This window comes from Tenrec ecaudatus, chromosome 2, assembly GCF_050624435.1.
Source record: "Tenrec ecaudatus isolate mTenEca1 chromosome 2, mTenEca1.hap1, whole genome shotgun sequence".
Taxonomy (NCBI): domain Eukaryota; kingdom Metazoa; phylum Chordata; class Mammalia; order Afrosoricida; family Tenrecidae; genus Tenrec; species Tenrec ecaudatus.
Window position 1 is genome coordinate 59,024,328 of NC_134531.1, and position 23,473 is coordinate 59,047,800.

The 23,473-nt window shown below is 36.5% G+C and overlaps 1 protein-coding gene across 2 annotated transcripts in view; it reads left to right on the plus strand.

Moving 5' to 3' along the window:
• The window catches only part of KIF2A (kinesin family member 2A), a 70,222-nt gene that overhangs the window by 35,355 nt on the left and 11,394 nt on the right, over nucleotides 1–23,473 (plus strand). The window contains exons 5-16 of one of the 2 annotated variants that reach the window (XM_075541072.1): nucleotides 1,113–1,235; nucleotides 1,780–1,880; nucleotides 11,230–11,325; nucleotides 12,885–12,939; nucleotides 13,354–13,516; nucleotides 18,143–18,233; nucleotides 18,387–18,450; nucleotides 18,997–19,088; nucleotides 19,291–19,433; nucleotides 19,985–20,189; nucleotides 20,870–20,980; nucleotides 21,885–21,952. In XM_075541072.1, coding sequence (XP_075397187.1) covers nucleotides 1,113–1,235; nucleotides 1,780–1,880; nucleotides 11,230–11,325; nucleotides 12,885–12,939; nucleotides 13,354–13,516; nucleotides 18,143–18,233; nucleotides 18,387–18,450; nucleotides 18,997–19,088; nucleotides 19,291–19,433; nucleotides 19,985–20,189; nucleotides 20,870–20,980; nucleotides 21,885–21,952 — 1,312 coding nt within the window. The remainder of the gene's footprint in view (nucleotides 1–1,112; nucleotides 1,236–1,779; nucleotides 1,881–11,229; nucleotides 11,326–12,884; nucleotides 12,940–13,353; nucleotides 13,517–18,142; nucleotides 18,234–18,386; nucleotides 18,451–18,996; nucleotides 19,089–19,290; nucleotides 19,434–19,984; nucleotides 20,190–20,869; nucleotides 20,981–21,884; nucleotides 21,953–23,473) is intronic. The other variant, XM_075541073.1, reaches the window with a different exon arrangement.

Below are 23,473 nucleotides of genomic sequence, written 5' to 3' on the forward strand. Positions count from 1 at the left end.
TAATAGCAGACATAAAAGACAAATGTATAGAATTGAGATTTCAGAAATAAATCCAAACATCGATTGTGAACTGATTTTCAGTAGGGATACTAAGTACATTGAATGGCAAAGGAAAGGTTTTTTTTTAATAAATGGGGTTAGGAAAATGGATTCCACATGAGGAAGGAATCACTACCTCCTACCGTACGTAGAAACCAATGCAAATGGATTGAGAACCTGAAAATGAAAATAAAACATTTGGAAGAGACTGTGGGGCATCCCTTCAGGGCCTTGTTTTTAGTGGTTGATTACCAACTATAAAAACAAACAAGCTGTACAACCCCCCAATAAAATGATTTTTAAAAATAAAACAAGCAGCACTTTACCTAACGCAGTCGACTTTTGACTGCTGCTTGACAAATCTTGACAACTTCTTTTTCTCCATTTACCATGATGCTACCTATTGGGCTAGTTGTGAGGATTTTTGTTTTCTCTACATTAAGCTAAATAATAAGATATGCACAGTTAGAGAATCCAACTAATATCAGTTGTTACCAGGGATGGGAGGAAAAGAGAAAGCGTTTTTGTTTATGGAGCATTTAGTTTATGTTGTAGTAGAATCATATGGAGAAAGAGAGCAAGAATGTAGGTCCGACGTGAATAATAATACTGAATTGGAAATACAAAGTTACTGAGATGGTGTGTGTTTCGTTACAAGTATTTTCTACCACAATTAAGATGTAATAATTCAGCTTGACTCTGTGTTTTATATATTCAGATTGGCTTTTTGTAACCAAAGTTACATTGATGGACCTGAGTTATGTGCATGTTATGTAGAAAACCTCTGTTATATCCATTTATTGAGTGGAAATGATTATTATATGAAGAGGCTTCAAAAAGTTTGGGGAAATTCCATTATCTTTTAATTCTATTTTTTCACAGACCATTTGCTTCTAGTAAATTCTGTTTACACCCTTATAAATAGGAAAATTGGCATTTCACTAGGTCAGTTTTCAAGTAATAGCACTGTTTTGGAGCTGTAAGTAGTACCATTGATTTTGGAATATTGCTGTTGCTTTTGCCATGGTTCCCCTTTTACTGATTTTGTTTTGACCTGTTTTTTCTCTTGCCAGTGGTTGGTTCTGCACGTGCACGGCCTAGTCAGCTTCCTGAGCAGTCTTCCTCTGCGCAACAGAATGGTAGTATTTCAGATATATCTCCAGTTCAAGCTGCAAAAAAGGAATTTGGACCCCCTTGTATGTAAATCATGTATCAAGGAATCAGTCATTCTAGAAATACATGTATTCTCTCTTGGTCATCCTCATGCATTGCCAAATAGTAAACAATCTAATTACAAACTTGACTGCAGATTTCATTATATTACTAGAAAATTTAATTTTATTCTTTTTCTATTTAATCTGTTAATTGGGGTTTGGGGGTGAAAAAAAATATTTCACTGCAAAAATATGCCCCAGAAGAAAAATAAATGAAAGTATGCCCCGATGATAATTTATCAAATGTTATAGAAACAGTTTTTGTCTTAATTCTTTATTCTTATAGCTATGAACCAAGAGATGACATGTAACAATTAGTACGTTTGAGTCGTTTTATTGGCTCTTATTTGTATATTGTCCTGTTCCGACTTTTGTTAAAGCAGCTCATAAATCAAGCTCTCATAATCATTATAGGCATGCTTTTCATTATGTACCTTTTTATGTGTATGTGTACAGTGAAGTTGTACTTTTTTTAATAAATGTAGTAAATATTAAAACCTCACCAGCTCATCTGATTTTCTTTCAGCACGAAGAAAATCTAATTGTGTGAAAGAAGTAGAGAAACTACAAGAAAAGCGAGAGAAGAGGAGGCTACAGCAACAGGAACTTCGGGAAAAAAGAGCCCAGGTTTGTTCCTTACAACGTATCATTTATGGACCAAGTGAAGAAAATGTGAGGCATTGCTTTAAAATAGTAGTAATAGATGCTAAAGAACAGTGAAAAGGAATTACATTAACAGACATTTATTTTACTTTTTACATTTTAGTGTATATGTGTTAGCCCTTAAGTTTTCTGTTCTGGAGTGATAAGCCATTGTAATTACAGAATTCTACTGTAAATAGTGTGTAGAAGAGTAGGCTTTTGATTTTTTTTTTTAAGAAATTGTTTTTAAAAAAGAAATTGTCTAAAATATCATTTGGAGAAGGGTACATGATTCTACTATCAATTTAGTTATTGTTTTTTATTGGTAATTTCATGTCACAGTGAAGACGAGAATTCCTAGTGCTCATGTTTATGTTATATATTGAAGTTTGTGCACTCATTAAGTACCTTATTTCATTATCATTAAGTACCTTATGGCTGATCATTTTATCATTGCATAGAAAAACTACTATAAAATAAGAAAGGTTTTTGCATATAATTTGTTTACCTTATTCTTTTTGTCAAAACAGCTTTTTTGGGGAGGAAAAACTGCTCATGTTTTAAACATCATGTCCTTATAATTCCTGAGAAATTTTGCTTCATTGAAAAATGACCATTTTTAAAGATAAAATGAAGTAAATTGTAGCTATTTTTTTTAAATCACTACCTATGTTTTAAGTCCATTTCTTTTCCAGTAGATAAAAATCCTGAAACTATAAACACCATATATTTCATTCACTCTTTCTAATTTTACATTGGTACCTACCTTTTCTTTACTGAGGGAAACAGATTATGATAGCCAATATTTTGCCTTTGAGACTAATTAAAGAGAACAAAGAAAATATACAATACATGGTTAAAATAAGCCAAAACATATATGAGACCGTTTAGTAGGATGCCTGACACAGAAGGCACTCAGTAAATGTTGGGGCTTTATTTATATTCAGATTGAAAATTATCTTTAAAGTCTTTTGGTTAATTACTGGTTAGTATCTTAGTAATTCTGTTTGGTAGTCATTGATTAGATGTGCTTGTTTTAAATTGATTTGATGTGTTATTTTAGCTTTGAAGATTTTGAAGTTACATTAAAAAATACTTTAGGTTTCATTTCGGTACCCTTTCAAAACAACCACTGTGTAACAACACGCACCCCAACTACAGTATGATGAGTGCTACATTTTACAGTAAAATGAGCTGTATACTCGTAATATAACGCAACCTACTATGTGATTGTTAATTCTAGATCCTTAATAGGAGTTAAATTCACAATGTTAATTCAATTATAAATATATATATATATAGCTGAATTAATATAAACATTCATGTATTTAGATACTTTTTCTTTTTTTAATCATTTCATTGGGGGCTCGTGCAGCTCTTATCATAATACATACATACATTGTGTCAAGCACATTGGTACATTTGTTGCTATCATTTTCAAAACATTTTCTTTCTACTTGAGTCCTTTGTATCAGCTCCTCATTTTTTCCCCTCCCTCATGTACCCTTGATAACGTATAAATTATTTTTTCATGTCTTATACTGACCATTGTCTCCCTTCGCCCACTTTTCTGTTGTCCATCCCCCAGGGAGGGTGTTACATGTAGGTCATTGTGATCGGTTCCCCCTTTCTCCCCCCACCTGTGCCCCCTGGAACCATTGGTCCAGTTGTTTTCTCCTCCAGATTGTTTATTCTGCTTGCACGCAGAGACAATAATAAGCACAAAAACAAGAGAGACCAAAACAATGACAAAAAAAGAAAAGCCTATAAATAGGTCCAGGTCTGTTTTTTGAGCTTTAGGCATGTTTTCTGGTCGAGTCTGATGGGGTGCCATGCCCTAGCCCCAAAGACTATTTTTGGTATTCCCCAGGGACTTCATTGCTTTACTCCCATTGCTGTTCTGTTGCATGCCCTTAACAGTTTGCCCCAGTGTGGTGGGGTCAGACTGGACACAATTCCCGCACTGTCCCTCCAGTGTTGTCTCTTGGAGCAACATGGGTCAGTGAGAGATGTCTTGTGGCAGGGCCAGCCCTATGGTCCTCTCTGTGAATTGGGTGCTCTGAGCAGGAATATTGTCCATAGTGCTTGGGGGTGCCAGGATGTGCTCCACTCTCTCCCCTTCCCTCTTCCTTTGCCTCCTGTGTGCTCTGATCAGACGTGCCCCTCTCCCTGAGCAATAACTTCTGTGCTGTCCTCTGTAGTGTCTTCTGAGGGGAGTCCTGGATACTTTTTTTTTTTTAAGGATTTTGTTACAATGAAAAATGGGTGAGCCTCCTGGCTTAGTGAGTAATTCACTGAGCTGCTTATCGCAAGGTCAGCAGTTCAAAACCACCTTTTGGGGAAAAGATAGCTTTCTACTCCCATGAAGATTTACAGTCTCAGCAACCATCAAGAGTACCTATCCTCTTCTCTGTGGAGTTGTTATGAGTCCATTGACTCTATGGCAGCAAGTTTATATGTTACAATGAAAACGTATTAAGAGCTTTATTACAAGGAGTCGTCTTTGGGTCTGGAACTATGTCTCTACTGTAGAGCTGCATATAACGTTTTGTGTTTATACATTCACCTTCTCAGGGGTGGGATTTTTCCTTCAATTGATTGTGAATAGAATACGTGACTCAAGTTTAAGAACCAAATAGTGGTAGAGAGACCCTGGATAGTCTCAAGAATTTCATTCTTCAGATAGGGCTGTTCTTCTTTGACATTTAGTCAGTTCCATCTCAGAGTGCTCTTATAACCAACAGAAGCAAAGACTGCATGGCCATTGTATTTTTGAGCAGCCAATTGTAGTCACTGCAGTATTCTTAGACGGTAGCATGGGCTGTCTCAGAAAAATTTTTTTGGGAAACCTTACACTGCAGCCTTGATTTTTTTTTTTTTATTTTGTCTCTTCAAGAGGAACATAATTTTGATATTTTTGCTCAATAAAAGTTCTATTTTGTAGTAGTATATTTTGACTTTGTAAACACTTACGCTTGGCTTTCAGCAAGCAAGGCTATGTTATCTGCATGGGTTAATGAGGCACCTTCCAGTCTTGATGTGCATTATTCTTGTGTCCAGCTTCTTGGATTATTTGGTTAGCATACAGATTGAAGAGTGGGTGAACGGACACAACTCTTACATAACTTTTCCCTGGTTTTAAACTATACAGTGTCTCCTTGTTGTAATTAAAGGGTGCCTCGTGGTACAAGTTTGGTATAAGTGGCATTATGTATTCTAGAATTTCCACTTTTTGTAATGTTTTCCATACGTTGTTATGATCACACAATTGATTGTCTTTGCAATTGTGTGAACGTCTTTCTCATTGTTTTCATTTTCATTTAAGATCTCTCTGACATCAGCACTAATATCTCTCCTTCCACATCCTTTTCTGAATCCAACTTAAATTTCTGGTGGTTTCCCACCATTTTCCTGCAAACAGTCATTTTCAAATAGTTTTCAGAAAAATTTAACTTGCATGCAATATTAATGAAACTGTTTCTATAATGTCTGCATTCTCTTGCATCACCTTTCTTTGGAATTGGCACTCATAGAGATCTCGTCCCATTAGCTGGCCAGATAGATGCCCTCTACATTTCTTAGTAGAGATGAGTGCTTCCGGTGCTGTATCCATTTGTTGAAATACTTCATTTGCTATTCTGCAGCCTAATTTTTTGCCAGTGCTTTCATTGCAACTTGAATTTGATCCTTCTGTCTCATCAGTCCTCAATCTTGAAATTAAGAACTACCTCTTAAAATTGTTGGGTGTCACTTGTGCTTTTTTTTTTTTTTTAATATGGTAACTGTATTCTTCCATCTTTTGACACTACCTGCCTCCTTCAATATTTTGGCCATCAACTCTTTCTTCAGAATTGTAATGCAAGGTGTAAATTGTTTTTCAATTCCTTCAGCTTGAGAAATGCCTAGAGTGTTCTTCCCTTATGCTTTTCTAATTCCAGATCTTTGCACATTTCATTATAGTGCCGTGTTGTTGACTTCTTGAACTCCCCGCTCCAACCCCTTGAAATGATTTGTTCATCTCTCTTTATCTATTCAACATTAAAAGAAAATCTCAGAATATCACCTGATATTCATTCAGGGCTTTTCTTTCTGTCCTGTCTTCAATGACCTTTTGCTGTCCTTATGTGTAATGGCTTTGATGTGGTCCTACATCTCATCTTGTCTGTAGTCATTCGTATTCAGTGTGTCAAATCCATACTTGAGATGGTCTCTAACTTCAGGTAGGATATACTCAAGGTATATTTCATTAACTTGTTTTTATTTTCTTCAGGTTCCATTTGAATTATCACATGAGTAATTGACAGCTGGTTCACAATTGGCCCCTGGCCTTAGTCTAACTCATGATACTGAGCTAATACACCATCTTTTTCCACCATTGGTTTTGATTCCTATTTAGCCTATCATTTGGAAGCCTCAGAATTTTCTCTGGCCACATTATTGAGATTGACTGTACTTTGAGGATACTCCCATCGTGTTGTTTTGAAGACCTTGCAACCTGAGGGACTCATTCCAGCACTATTAAAAACAATTACTTGATAAGATTTTCACTGGCCAAACTCACTGCCCGTTTATCCAGAAGTAGGTGTAGTAGTTATGTGTTGGACTGCTAATCACAAAATCAGCAGTTCAAGACCACTAGCTGCTCTACAGGAGAAAGATGAGGCTTTCTACTTCCCTGAAGTGTTAAAACCCACAAGGGCAGTTTTTGAATTGGAATCTACTCATTAGCAGTGAGTTTGGTTTTTAGAGACCACTAGGTCCTTTCCTTCTTAGTGTGTTTTAGTGAAGCAGTTCTGGTGAAACTTGAAGTGACCTTACTGGTATTTGGAATTCTGGTGATACAGCTTCCAGCATCCCAGTAACATAAAAGCTGCCATAGTACAACAAACAAGCAAACTGTTAAGATAGGGTTAATGGTTCTTTTCCTGACCTGACACCACCACGGTCACCATATTATGTAATAAGCAGAAATTGGTAAACATTTAATGAGCATTAGCAGTTTGAAATTACCATCGCCTCAGCAGTTGAAAGATGGGGCTTCCTGCTCTGATAGAGTTAGAGTTTCAGAAACTCGCGGGGATAGTTTTACCCTTATCCTATGGGTTTGCTATGAGTCGTAATCGACTTGCTGACAGTGAATTTGGTGTTTTGGAGACCTTTGGTAAAGAGCCTTGGTGGTATTACTGGACTGCCAACTTCAACGTCAGAGGTTCAAAAAAGCCCACTAGCCACTACTCAGTAGAAAGTTGGAGCTGCCTGCTTCTGTAAAGATTTACGGCTTCAGAAACCCTATAAAGGATCACTATGAGTTAGAATTAACTTAATGGTAGTTGATGGTGGTAGTCCTTTGGTCGTACTGTGGATTAGGCATTGGGCTGCAACCCCAAGTTTCAGGGATTCAAACTCACCAGTGACTCTTTAGGAGGAAGACAAGACTGTCTGCTGCCATATCATAAAGGTTTACAGTGTTGGAAACCCTGTCTTAGGTCACTATTAGTTGGCATCTACTTGATAGCAGTGGGTTTGATTTTGGTTTCAGTTTAATGTTGTGGTGAGAAAAGAGAAGTAAGGCTCATGTCCTCAGGGAAGTTAGCAGTTTCAGTATCCCTCACTCCTACTGACTTTAAATGGCACCATACACCTAGACTTTATTAATGACAGTTTTTTAAAACCCTCTGCCATCAAGTCAATTCATGGTGCCACTTAAAAGTTATTTTTATATTATAATAAAAATACTCTTTTATTAGTCTTATGTTTTTTTTTATTGCTGAAAATATATACATATATTTTATAAATCATTTTATTTGGGGCTCATTCAACTCATCACAATCCGTACATATATCCATTGTGTCAAGCACATTTGTACATATGTTGCCATCATCATTTTCAGAGCATTTTCTTTCTACATGAGTCCTTCGTATCAGCTCATTTTTCCCCTCCCACCTCTCCCTTCCTCATGAACTCTTGATAATTTATAAATTATTATTGTTTTTTCATGTCTTGCTCTGTCTGATGTCTCCCTTTACCCCCTGTCTGTTGTCCATCCCCCTGGGAGGGGGTTATAGATAGGTCATTGTGATCAGTTCCCCTTTTCTCCCCCCACCCTCCCCTTACCCTCCTGGAATAGCTACTCTTAATATTGGTCCTGAGGAGTTTATCTGTCCTGTATTCCCTGTATTTCCAGTTCTTATCTCTACCCATATACATGCTCTGGTCTAACCAGATTTGTAAGGTAGGATAGGGCCATGATAGCGGGGGAAGGAAGCATTAAAGAACCAGAGGAAAGCTGTATGTTTCATTGGTGCTATACTGTACCCTGACTGTCCTGTCTTCTCCTTATGACCCTTCTGTAAGGGGATGTCCAATTGCCTACAGGTTGGCTTTGGGCCTCCACTCCGCACTCCCCCCCTCATTCACATGATTTTTTGCTCTGGGTCTTTGATGCCTGATAACTTATCCCATCTACACCTCATTATCACACAAGCTGATGTGCTTCTTCCATGTGGACTTTGTTACTTCTCAGCTAGATGGCTGCTTATTTATCTTCAAGCCTTTTTAAGACCCCACATGCTGTATCTTTTGATAGACAAGCACCATCAGCTTTGTTCACCACGTTTGCTTATGTACCCGTAGTCTTATGTTCTGAATAAGCAATTAGATGAGTGTTTTTCCGAGCTCCTTTGAGGTAACTTTAAAAAGTAAAAACTCTTTTTTAGGAGCCCTGATGGTGTAGTAGTTACGCATTGGGCTGCAATCTGCATAGTCAGCAGTTAGAAACCAGCAGCAGATTCTCAGAAGATTGGGCTTTCTACTCTTGTAAATAGTGTACAGCTTCAGAAACCCACAGGGCGTTCAGTATGAGTCGACGTTGACTCAATGGCAGTGAGTTGGGGTGCTGTCATGTCCCCAGTATCTAGTCCTATGCCTGAAATGTAATTGATCATGAATATTGAGAAGTAAATGTTTTGTTCTCTGAAACTGGAAATGAAAACTGGCAGATTGTTCTTCATCTTAAAATTATCAAATAGTGCTCTGCCTGCTACAGAATTTAAGTTCTTATGATACACTCATAGAAGGTTTTGTATGATGTAGCACTCCTATCTTACTGTTCTCTACCTCTCCTGTCTTGTTTTAGGCTTCAACCAACCTCCAAGCTTCTTCCTGTAATGTAACCTCTCCCTATCTTTTCCTTTTTCCTTTCTTAACTATCTACCTTCTGTTTAATTGACACTTCTATTCTCCTGGCTTTTCTTGGCCTCAGTTAGGTGTATCTGCAGCATATCGTGTTTACATCTGAGTTTACTTCTCTTCTGCTCTTGTCTGAGCTGTATGCGGGTACCAGCTACTCTTATTCTCCATAATGCTCTTGGTGCCTTCCCATTATCATGGTAGATGCTTGGCGAAATGTTAACATAATCCCTCTCGGTACTCATCTCATGCTATTTTTATGAGGTACATTTTCCTAAATTTATGGCAGTAGTCTGAGTGCATACGTTTGAAAAATGAATATTGTATCCTGTCATTCCTTTCAGATAGTAATAAAATCCCTGAATAGCAGTGGTTTAATTATAAATTTTATGTTATACATATACCTTCTCCTTTGAGCTTAGAGTATATCTTTTTTCAGAATTTGTTTCCCCTAATAAAATCTCACAATTGTTTATTTACGAATATGCCTAAATACTTTTAATTGTGTTAAACTACAAGTTCAGATATTATGCTGTCAACTGGTAGAACTAGTGTAATAATCAGTTTATATCTGAGAGTATCATTTTGGATTTTAAAACTAAAATATGCAGAACAGCAGATGTCCACTGCTACTTAGCATAGGTGCCACCTGGTGTTTCCTGTGAGTATTTCATGCATTTCTTAATACATTTTGGGATCGCTTTAAATTTTACTTCATAGCCCACTTATGATTTTATATATGTGATCATTGAAAGTAAGCTTCAACAATTCTGAAATTTTGTTACATTTTATGCAAATTTCAATATAATAGGTGAAAATTCTTGACTTCTTACAGTTATTAATTTATTGCTCAAGACAGGGGTTTTTTTCTTTTTTAAAAAACATTTTATTAGGGGCTCATACAACTCTTATCACAATCCATAGACAGGTTTTTTAAGTAATGACATTTGTGTACTAACCTGAATTTTCTGAATTCTGAAGCAGAATGGTAAATTTCAGTCAGCATTTGGTAATTTGGAGTTTTAGAGAAGATCTTCACTTTGGAATCTTGGTTAAATTTTGTGTTTACACTGAAGGCTTATCTTACCATTGTTTTAGTTCTTTTTTGAGGGTCATGAAGAACAGGAAATGAACATATATTAATCCATTTTCATACTTGAAACTCCTTGAAATAGACTTCATCAAATTTCAGGATTAAGAAATTGGATATTATTGTTTAATATGTGCCCTATTTTTTACTCTATGATGGGGCTTCAAAAAGTTTATGTGAAAATCCTATTGTCTTTTCATTCACTTTCCCATGATTTTTTGAAACCCCCGCATATTTTCTAGGATAGTTAAGACATAAATAGCTGATAAATTTGTTAACAGTTAAATGGCTATAACAAAGTCTGGGTTTGGAGTTAACAGAATGCATGTATACAGTTGTATTCTTAAAATTAAAAAGAACCTATTAAATGTGGACCCTAACACAAAATTACATTTAATACAAAGGGACTTTCAGAAATTCATGGGAAAATGGAATTAGAAGATAATGGATGTTTTTCCATGAACTTTTGGAGCCTCGTCCTACATCTTACCTTTGAATTTGGATGTATTCTCACAAATGACACACTCAAATCATCCGTTCTCCACCCAAGCCCCTGGCATCAGCTCCTCATGTTCCCTCTCCGCTCCCTCCCTCCTCATGAACTCTTGATAATTTACAAATTATTATTTTCTCATGTCTTGCCCTGTCCGACATCTCCCTTCACCCACTTTTCTGTTGTCCGTCCCCTAGGGAAGGGATCACACGTAGATCCTTGTAATCGGTTCTCCTTTTCCAACCCACCCTCCCTCGACCCTCCTAGTATCGCCACTCTCACCACTGGTCCTGGAGGGATTGCATCTTTTTCTTAGGGAGTGGCTGGCGAGTTCGAGCTCTTCTCTTAGTAGCCAAGTGCTTAACCACTGCTCCACTCGGGGTCCTTTTTCATGAAGCCTAGCAAACTGTGACCAATTCTGCTTTGTCACATGGGGTCCTCTGTTAGTCAAAATTATCTTGCTAGCACCTAACAACATTTAGTTTAATTTTAATTTTCAAGCTATGTGACATAATGCAACAGAGTATTATACTGACCATAAATGATAAACTCTCTTTTTATAGGATGTTGATGCTACAAACCCAAATTATGAAATTATGTGTATGATCAGAGACTTTAGAGGAAGTTTGGATTATAGACCATTAACGACGGCAGATCCTGTAAGATTCTTTGTTTGTAAACCATTGTTCTGGGATTTTTAATGTTGCACATAATAAAAATACTTATTTTAAGTATATTTACAACTTACCCATTAAATTTATGTTGTATTTAGTTGTGTATTTTTTTTCTCTCCTTACGGGTACTCATTCCCCCACATTTTAAAAAGAAAATCAAGAAATCATCCACATTTATGCTAAGCTCCTATACTTTGGTATATTAGACATGCTATCTATCCACAGAGATGTCCTTTTCAAAGCAAAGCCGTCTGTGGGAGGGCAGAGCCACGGGTAAAGAGTGATTGATTGTCAGAAGACCAGTTTCCTCTCTGACTACCCTCACTGATGCTTTGATCTCAGCTCCAGGCTTATTTTCTCTTAGATTTGGGCTATAGATCCTACCATCATGCCAATGAACTTTACTGTTAATTGATGTGTTATGTTAAAATAAATGTTATTCTAACTTTTAGAATAAAAGTTGTTGAGGGGTGCCATAGACCAGAAGAAACCTAGTACTTGGCACATGTTACGCAATGCCTCTTAGTTGACAAAATAATTTATTGGATAGGGAATACTTCTGTGAGTTATTTTATGAAAATTAATTCCCATAAGTTAGCTTTAAATAGAATATTGGTTACACAAGGAGCTCTGGTAGCACAAATAGTAAAGCGCTTGCCACTGATAGTTGGAACCCACTCAGAGAGAGACCTGGCAGCCTGCTCCCATAAAGAGAACAGCCAGGAAAATCCTATGGAGCAGTTCTGCTCCCTCACACAGACTCACACTGTGAGTCATAAACATCAACTCAGCCCCGTGTAACAACAATGAAACTTACACATAATACATCTGTGTTAGATATGCAGGATTTAATGGACTGGTATATAACTATACTGTTTCATATATTTTAGGCCTTGCTATATACCCTTTCATGTGTTTTAACCTACTACATCTGAGTTTATAGCTTAGGAAAGGGACTGACAAACTTCTATAAGGGTCTGCAGGGAAATAATTTGGACTCTGAATTACACGATCCCTGTTCCAATTATTTAGCTCTCTCAGTGTAATACAAAAGCAGTCATAGACAATACATAAGTGAAGGGATGCGGCTTTTTACAAATTATTTTGTGTTCTGAACTTTTTGGAATTATATTTCTTACCTATACTTTTCTTTGTCAACAACTTTCCCTCTAATGAACCTGAAAATTTTGCCATTTGATGGAAAATTTTACGTTTATATAAACAAGTGCTATGTACAAGTTGTATAGATTTATTATTCATGGAAATGAATAATTAGACAACTTCTTAAGTGTAAAGTGAGAGCTACCAAGAAAAAAAGTCTATGCCCTTTATAAAGTTATCTTTTGAGGTGATAACTAATAACAAGTGTCTATTGTGATCAGATTTTACAAATTATTTGTGATAACCATTAAAATTATGTGTGAGCTAGTTTGCTTTTAAGTTTACTTAAACTTATGCCATACATAAATTTCTAAAAAATTTCGGCAGAATATTACATAATTGACTTGTTAATGTTACTTAATCACTGATTTTTTTTTTCATAGATTGATGAACACAGAATATGTGTTTGTGTACGGAAACGACCACTCAACAAAAAAGGTATTAAGAAAATGCATGAGGTATTATGTTTAAAAGGGTCTACTAAAGTTGATTTTATCTTATTTGCAATGAATTTTTGTATTTACATAAATCACTTTGCTTTGAAAGCATTAGATACAAATAATTTCACTTGAGCTTTACCATTAAGTAGGTTTCTATGGGTAGATCAGTGATTTGTTATTACTGAGTCATTTTCCTTCCTGGTTCTTGCTTCACCGAAGTCTTGACTTTACTTTTCTTTTTTTTTTTTAACTTTGTGGAATATTTTTTCTTACTTAATGTCAATGGCATATCTCTGTTGAATGTTATCGGTTTAAAAGCTACTTTTGTCTAAATTCTTACTATTTAAATTTAATTTTGTAAATTAATTCAAATGCTGTAATAATTACTGGACATTGATTTTCTTTGTTTTAGAAACTCAAATGAAAGACCTTGATGTAATCACAATCCCTAGTAAAGATGTTGTGATGGTGCATGAACCAAAACAAAAAGTAGATTTAACAAGATACCTAGAAAACCAAACCTTTCGTTTTGATTATGCCTTTGATGACTCAGCTCCTAATGAAATGGTTTACAGGTAGGTAAGGTAATCCTTGTCTGAATCAAAACCTTATTCTTATACCTTATATTCTCTTTCATTTTTAGCTTAAATAAAGAAGAAAATACCCTAGACAGTGTAGTAAATATTGATTTGTTCTCTTTAAGAAAAATGTTTAAAATATATATATATTCTCTCTACGTGCCAAAAATTCATTTTCTTTACTGATGTATCCATATTATACATATATACATCTACATACACCGTATATCTTGAAAACAAACAAAAGAGACACCACTACCACTTAGTTGATTTCAACTCCTAACTGCCCTGAAGGACAGAATAGAACCTCCCCTTTGGGTTTCTAAGGCTCAAAATCTTTATAGGAGCAAAAGGTCTCACCTGTCTCTCTCAGAGGAGTTGGTGAGTTTGAACTGCTGACCTTTTGGTTAGTAGCCCCAAAAGGAAACCACTATACCTGCCACCAGGGCTCCTACACCAATATCTGTATAATAGCTCAGTGTAGCATCATTGCTTTCTGCATAATCTTGGTAATTATAGGAATACTCTGTTTTGTTGCCTTTTATTTTAGAGTTTTAAAAATACAGGCAGTGCATGGGTTGCCATCATCTAACTTACAGACACTACTTTCCTTCCGCTCACAACAAAAACTTTATCACGATCAACTGCTCTTGATACACATGCAGCTTTTAAATGTTGACGAAAATCTTGCACTAAGCCCACTAACTGCCATCAAGTCAAGTCCAACTTTTAGCGACCCTATAAACAGTACATTTGTACAGAAGCAGACAACCTTGTCTTCAGGGTGGCTGGAAGTTTTGAACTATGCCTTTTAACAGCCGATGTCTGTCTAATCCACAGCACCTGAACATGTTACAAATGAAATACTGTTGAGACCAACTTGACTGGCCTTAGACCAGCAACAACAGAGATCAAGTTGTAATGGAAGAGAACAAAGCTTAAAAATATATGAAATTCTCGAAATACAAAGAATATATTTAAAGGAGAATTATAATCTTAATTTTTTTTTTTTTGCTTTGTGGGAACAGAGCCCTCTTCCCCTCCCTCACTCTCCTTTTCCCTGTAAAACATGTCGGGTAACTTCTAGGATTGTTGCTAAGAAGTCGTTTTATATAAAAGTACATTTAGTAAACATTCTTGTTTCCTCCTGTTGGTATACTTAACTTTACCAATATTGATCTTACCTCTTATCCTTAACGCTTGGTTTGAGAAATTATACTTTTGTTTTTATTTTCTTTCCTTCTTTAACTTATCCTTAAAATACCAGCAGACCTATAAAGTGTTCCACTTGCATTATATGAAAGCCTATATCAAAGTAAGACAAGGACTCTCATTTATACATGCACAGGTTAATTTTTTAAACACATCTCTGCAATTGCTGGATGGATGTATACAAGTTCTTTCAGTAATACCTTTGTCTTAGTCTCATTGACGGGACCTTCTGAGCCAGTTGAATTCAAGGCAAAGAATCATTTCAGAAGATTTTTGCGATAACAGCATGGAGGACCCATATCTGACCTCTGGCTGACTACACCAGGGTGAATGAGAATCTATCGTCACAACAGCCCAAAACCAGTGACCACAAGACATGCCTCCACCCTCCAGCTTTCTGTGCCCTATTCTGACATGAACTGTTCTTCTCATGGCACGCCACTGGATTGGATGATCATTGCAGTGGCCACACGGAACTTGCAGACAATATTCACAATTATGGAGGCTTATTAGAGAAGTAAATACGTTGGTTACCCACCTCAGCAACCATATAGTCTTTGGTCCACATCAGCGCCTCTCCTCAGCCAGAGAGCCAGCCGGTCTCCCTGGTTCTCAATCTCTCAGCCACATGGTCCTTTGGCCTCTACTTCTGTGCCCAACCACTACTATATCTCATAGCCTCCCCTTTTTTCCTCTACCTCACGGTCTCGTAGTCTTAATCACTGCTCTCCGCAGCTGGCACGCTCTCCGTTTCCGAGATGGCTCTCGTACACAGGGGAATGGCTAACAAAATTGACCAATCCATTTCTCTTGGTGTTTCACAGACCCTGATGCATAGACCTACCCAATCATTTTGTGGGTGTCACGGAGCCATATTAAGAAACTTCACCTTACCACCATGATTACGACTTTTTCAGTTGCCAAAAGGACTTGGGAGGGTTACATTTCTTACAAAGAAATACCAGATTTCTGAGATTTTGTTAGAGATACTTTTGACTTACCCTCTAATAAAGATTTGTTTCCTAGCATAATTTACAGTGCTTTGCTCATGAAGAAGTACTTGTTTCCCCCTTTATCTTTTAACTGTATCAGTGGATTATACCATTATGATTGAAAAATAATTCAACCCACAATAATTTATCTTTTTTCTGAATGAAGACTATCAACTCAGAACTTAGTTTTATTCTTTTCCTCTAAGTTATTTGTGCACATTCTAGCAAATCTTAGCATCTTTCCATTAAATGGTGTTAAGAAAATACTTTCAGCCAAATGAAGGTCAAATGTGATAGTGAGACAGGAGAAAAGTAAAAAGAAATAGAGGAAAGAATTAGGAGGCAAAAGACATTTATAGAGGTATAAATATAGGCATATATATGTAAGTATGTTGGTATATAATGATAAGGCTATCGGTCTGCACATATATGTATATGTTAAAGTAGTAAGGTAGCAGACGGACTCAAGTGCTCCCTGAATGCAAGAACACTTTGTTCTAATAAGCTGGCCTTCTGTGACGTTCACCTTGCCAACAAGATCACTGAAGACAAAATGGGTCATAAACAAATGTGGTAAATAAAGCTGATGTTACCGGGCTGTTAAAAGATACAGTGTCTGGGATCTTAAAGGCTTGAAGTTACGCCGCCATGTAGCAGGGAAGCCACAAAGCCCACATGGAAGAAGCACACGAACGCGTGATCACTGGGTGTCGATGGGATCAGGTATCAGGCATCAGAAGACCCAAAACAAACAATTGCATCATTAAGAACAAGGAGAGTTGGAATGGAGACCCAAAGCCCATCTGTAGACAATTGTACACCCCCTCACAGAATGGTCACAAGGAAGGGATGAGCCAGCCAGGGTGCACCAACCAAACATTCCTCTGGTTCTTTAGTGCTTTCTCCCGACTACTATCGTGATCCCAGTTCTACTTACAAATCCGGCTAGACAGAGAATGAACATTAGTACAGATAAGAACTCTCACATGGAATCCAGAACAGATAAACGCCTCCGGACAATAATGGGAGTAGTGATACCATGAGGGTAGGAGGAAGGTGGTGGGAGAAAGGAAGAACCGGTTATAATGGTCAGTGTGTAGCCCCGGTGAAGGGAGAACAGCAGATGATGTAGGATAAAATAATTTATAGTTTATCAAGGGGTCATGGGGTGGGTGGGTGAGTATGGGAGGGAGGGGGAAAAAAGCTGATACCAGGGCTCAAATAGAAAATGTCTTGAGAATAATGGAAGCAATATATGTACAAATGTGCTTGATAAAAATTGATGTAAGGATTGTTATAAGAGCCTGCAATAAAATTATTTATAAAGAAATACTTTCCCCCATTAGCTTTTTTTCTATTTATTGAGATTATTACCCATGATTTTTTGTTGTTGGAATTATAGCTGCTGCTTTTTTAGGGCTAGGAAATAGTGATTACATCGTATATGTCTTTTTTTTAGGGTTTTTATCATTTTATTGGGGGCTCGTACAACACATCACAATCCATACGTACATCCATTGTGTCAAACACATTTGTTGCCATCATCATTCTCAAAACATCTGCTTTCCACTTGAGCCCCTGGTGTCAGCTCCTCATTTTTCTCCCTCTCTCCCCTTTGCCCCCTCCATTATGAACGCTTGATAATTACAAGTCATTATTATTTTGTCATATCTTTTTTATTTGTCATATCATATCTTACACTGTCCAATGTCTCCCTTCACCCACTTTTCTGTTGACCGACCTCCAGAGAGGAAGTTATATGCAGATCCTTGTTATCGGTTCCCCCTTTCTACCCCACCTTCCCTCCACCCTCCCAGTATCACCACTCTCAGCACTGGTCCTGAATGGTTCATCTGTCCTGTGTTTCCAGTTCCCATCTGTACCAATGTACATCCTCTGGTCCAGCTGGATTTGTAAGACAGAATTGGAATCATGATAGTTGGGAGGAGGAAGCATTTAAGAACTAGAGGAAAGTTGTATGTTTCATTGTTGTTACATTGCACCCTGGCCGGCCTGCCTCCTCCCCGAGACCCTTCTGTAAGGGATGTCCATTTGCCTACAAATAGCCTTTGGGTCCCCACTCTGCACTACCCCCTCATTCACTATGATGTGATTTTTTTTTTTATGATGTGATTTTTTATGCTTGATACCTGATCCCTTCGAATCTTGTGACATATATGTCTTATTGTCTTGCTAATAAATATTTTTTAAACTTACTACTTTCCTCTACATGTCTTAATTCGGTCAATACTAGTTTTTAGTTTATCCGTTGTCATTGTTTATTTTGGAATTATTGCTTGATTAACAAAGATTTTCCATAAATTATTAGGTTCAATAACAATTTATAAGACTTGGTATTAGTGTTTTTTGTTTAACGTAAATATTGACAGCAAATTCTGACGGTTGGATTTCATCTTAGGTTTACAGCTAGACCACTAGTGGAGACTATATTTGAAAGAGGCATGGCTACGTGCTTTGCTTACGGGCAGACTGGAAGCGGAAAGACACATGTAAGTGATTCGTTACAAGTAACATCCTGACATGAAGCTACAGCTTATTTTTCTTGTAACAATTAGGCAACTTCAATTCTTAGGCCTTTTTGCTGGTTAATAGTTATTATTATTCTCCCTTCTCTCTCCCACCCCTTTTCTTTTAACATGCAGACTATGGGTGGTGACTTTTCAGGAAAGAACCAAGACTGTTCTAAAGGGATATATGCATTAGCAGGTAACTGTGGTTTGTGTATATATATTTCAGCAATATTCTTATTGGAGTGTGTCCCAATGGCTTTGAAATAAGACTTTGGGAAATATTGTCCAGGATTTTAAGGGCAAATATAATACTATGCTTATTGCACATCATTATTCTTTAAATGATGTTTGCAGGGTGCTTGAAAAGAACTATGAGATTAATTTTTTGAGACAAATCCTGATTATGTCTGTTACAATGTAATGTGGTATATTGGTGGAGTATTTGTTACTGAGTAATTGAATTATGGAAAATTGTGATTTCATATCATAGCAAGAATAGTTTATAATTTTGTTTTGTTGGTTTTTTTTTTTAAAATAAAATAGCATCCTTTTTTAATATGAAAAAGAGTAGCATATAAACCCAAACAGATCTTTTTTAATAATATTAGTTTTAGTCTTTATTTTTGGCCTTTTCATTTTAGATACAGAATAGCTTATCCGTCTACAACTAGAAAATTGTATTTGCTTTTAAAGATAATATTATTACATCTTAATGATTTTCCCTATATGACATTTCTGACAGCTCGGGATGTCTTTTTAATGCTTAAGAAGCCAAACTATAAGAAGTTAGAACTTCAAGTATATGCAACCTTTTTTGAAATTTACAGTGGAAAGGTAAGCGCCCATTTTACATATTTTCTGGCATATTGTTAAAATTCGTCAGGAAATTTTTTTAGTACCCTTTGCAGCACTTCAGCTTTACTATTGAGCATTATTAGTACTCTAAAAATGCTTTGAAATTTTCTGATTTTGGTTCACTTTGGAAAACTGATCTTTTTTTAAAAAAAACTTATAATTTTTAAATGCCTTTTTGTAGGTGTTTGATTTGCTAAACAGAAAAACAAAATTAAGAGTGCTAGAAGATGGAAAACAACAGGTTCAAGTGGTGGGACTACAGGAACGAGAAGTCAAATGTGTTGAAGATGTACTAAAGCTCATTGACATAGGGAACAGTTGCAGGTAAATTAGGAAAGTTAATTTCCTAATCAGTGTTAGATCCTTTTTATATAACAACAAAGTGAGTGTGTTTGATCAATGCACCTTGTAAGTAAACACAGCTTTGTTCATAAATGCTTATATTGGTGGCATATAACTTTTCAGTGGCATTTATTAAAATTTATATCATAGTATAAAGTATCATTCAGAATATTCTTAATATAAAGGATAATTTTATTTTTTTAATGAAGATAGTCCTCTCTGAAGTTCCATGGGGTTTAGTTCCAGCACTCCACATATAACAAAATCTGAGGATGATGCTTGAGTCCCTTATATAAAATGCTATAGTAGTTGCATGTAACCTATGCACATCCTCTCTTATGCCGTAAGTAGCATATTTAATACTATGACAGTGCTATGTAAATCGAACTTTCAGCACACCACTTAATTGCTCTTCCCCCAAGTGTTTTAAGCCCTCAAATGTGGAATCTGCAGTTTTTGAAGGTCAATTATATAGAGTTTGAACCTGTACATTAAAATTGCTCTATATCACAATTTCCTTCATCACATTGTAGGACATCCGGTCAAACCTCTGCAAATGCCCATTCATCTCGGAGCCATGCAGTGTTTCAGATTATTCTTAGGAGGAAAGGAAAGCTACATGGCAAATTTTCTCTCATTGATTTGGCTGGAAATGAAAGAGGAGCTGATACTTCAAGTGCAGACAGACAAACTAGGCTTGAAGGTGCTGAAATTAATAAAAGCCTTTTAGCACTCAAGGTAAATAAAATATATTTATTGTGAAAGATATTTGTCTTTTACTATAATCTTAACTTGGCTGCAAAAATGAGAATTCTCACTTTCTCCAATATATAAGAGGTTTTCAAAATTTAGTTTAAATTTAATTATTGATTAATATAGTACCCAAGATTTTTCTTGGTATGTACATTTCAAAGTAAGGTAGATAAGCGCTCTGTGGTTTGACAGGCTATTGCGGGAGATTCTCCAGATCCTTAATCTTAGCATATTTTGTTGGAGAAAGGCAAAAAACTACAGAACTGAGGTAAGAAATAATTACTCAGAAAATGTGCACTAGCTAGCTTTCAAAAAAGTATGGCCGAGTATTGTATTCCTTTCTTGAAGAGACCGACAGGGTTGCACCTTTAATTAAAAGTGTCACATTTTGCAGTTATCTTACTACCTGTCACTTTCAAATACTAATTATAGTCTCCAAAAGCATCTTTTGTAATAATGAGTTTGAGGTGGGGGGGTCAGTTTTTGGTTTTCTTTTTCCTATTTTCTTGAAGTAGGACTTCTGGAAACATCTTCAATGCAAGATAAAAATGTCAGTTGTATTTTCACCACTTACGTGTTAGTTTTGTAGTAAGAAACATTTTTAAATGATTAATGAAGTAACTCCTTGAAGCCTCATTTGAGACACTTGTTGTCTTTATTTTCAGGAGTGCATCAGAGCCTTAGGTAGAAACAAACCTCACACTCCTTTCCGAGCAAGTAAACTCACTCAGGTGTTAAGAGATTCGTTCATAGGTGAAAACTCCCGCACCTGCATGGTAAGTTGTTTTTTGTTTTGGTTGGTTTTGTCCCACATGAATAATCATATACAGTATCCAGGGGAAAATAGGATATCTCGACAGTCATTTGAATCTCCTATCATAAGAGATACATCCCTGCAAATCTGATTACTTTTTCCTTTAAATATAGGCCATAATTTCCTATTTTTGTATGTGTCTAGTAATTTTGGACATTATGAATGAAGACCTTAAAGACTCTGGATTCTGTTCTATTCTTATGAAGATGATTGATGTGTTGTGTTGTGTTTTGTGTTAGAAGGCAGCTATTTTAGCTAACTTACTCTAATCTCTATTTCACCTGCGGTAGGCAGCAAACGAGATTGAAATCTGTTTAGTCCTTTTAGACCTAGCTCTGTTGCTTGGTGTCTGTGTTGTGCATGCCTAGTTGAGGGTCAGGCAGTTAATAGTTAATATGTAGAATTGAGTTTACTCTTTTGTGATTCTCCCCCTTCTGAACTTTTCCTTTCACCTTCAGCTGCTCTAGTTGTTCCTCACTCCCAGCTCTCTTCTTTGATTTCTTAACCAGTAAGACTACCAGTTACTAATCACGTTTTTGTTGTCAAGTTCACTCTTATAGGCAACAAGTTGCCCCAAAAATAAAGAAGAGGGAAGTGGTCTGCCAATCAGTGCTCTTCCCTTCTAGGTCTTAGCTTCCTCCATTTTCTACAAGAATGGATCATTTTCTCGTGCCTTTAGAGAGTTGTTTATATTTGACCAAAGTTTACAATTAATTACCTAATGATGGCTGAGATTTCAAATCATCTTGGGGCATTCAGATGTCCTCCATTTTTATTTTTAGTTATCAATGTTGTGAGATTAGACTACATCGGTGCCGTTTTGGTCATTTATCTGAATTTCTCTACCTTTACATTTTATCTTACAGATTGCTACAATCTCCCCAGGGATGGCATCCTGTGAAAATACTCTTAACACGTTGAGATACGCAAATAGGTATGAGAGATGGTTCTCTAAATTTTGAAATTTGACGCAAATAGAGTCCTACAGAGTAGACTGCTTTCACATGTGATATGGCAAATCACACTTTATTGTCCTTTTCGGTTCCAAAACACAGTGTTATTATTTAAGATAATATCTAGAATCATTTTGTCATGTTTTGAAAATGTTTGGAAAGTGTTTAATTTGGAAGAAGGTTAATAGCTTTATATGGCCTTTTTAGCCTAGATGGGGGGAATTTTTTAAGTTATATTTCATAATATAACTTTACAAATATATTATATTTCATAATATAATTACAGTTGAAACATGTGAATTCTCCAACTCACGTAACACAAATGAATAGATTTGTATTGTAGAGATAAAATTCTTCTCTGCAATCCATTTCGAGTGTAGAGGTTGTCTTGATTTTACTGAATCTGTACTGTCTTATAGTAACCATGTAAGACAAGGTAAAACTGCTCTATAGGGTTTCTAGGGCTTTAAATATTTTAGAAGCAGATTGCCACACCTTTCTCCCACTGGCAGGGTCACAAGTTTAACTTTTGGCTGGCAGCCAACTACCAATCACTGAGCTGCAAGTTCTCCTTATTTCAAAGAAAAAAGTATGATTCCACTTAATATGACATTCAGACACATAGTACATGATATTTCTCAGGGATGCATTCATAAGTAGTAAACATTTTAAAAGAGAATAAGAAAAATCTCATATATATGAAAACAGTGGTTTTGTAACTGCAGGACAGAAGCTGATAAGTTTGGATATGTTATTCATCATTTCGCATTTTGATCTTTTTCTTTTGTTCCAACAGGAATACTTTTATAGTGGGAGTAGTAACTGTTAGAATGCATAAGCCCATATACTTTTTTTTTCAAAAGGCGTAAAAGTGTACTGGCTTCTTTTAAAACATAACAACTGTATTTTCTAAATTGAATCCTTTTTAAACTTTGAGGTATTGGATCCTAGCTAGAAACATTTATTATGTGATATTAATCTTTTAAATTGACTTTTTGGGGGAGGTGTCTCTTGGACTTTAGCATTAATTTTAAATACTTAAATACCGTATATACTTGTGCTGAAAAACTGGTTTGGTTTATACACAGGTCAGTAGTACCCCAGCGAGGTGTAACATTCTCGCTGCCACCGCCCCCCCCCCCTCCCCAGGTAACGGGATGAGTGCCCGTTATCTCGCAGGTGATTGCCATTTCTCTGCTGTTTATCATTCAAAGATCTGCTGACACTGCAGGGCTTTGAATGTTCGTTTACTCACATCTAACCAATCAGTAGACGGCTCCAATTCACAGAAGCACCCATAGTGATTCACTTACACTGGCAGCTGAACTGGTAAAGGTGTGTCTGTGGCTGCGCTCCATTTCTCCCCTCTGGTCTCTGTGCTAATTCACATCCTTCATCCCCCACCCGCACGGACTCCCCTCCTCCTCCCAGGTAACACGTCGTGCGGAGGGGGAGCAATAACCATGAAAGTTCTTTTTCAGAGTCTTGGTATTTTACCCTAT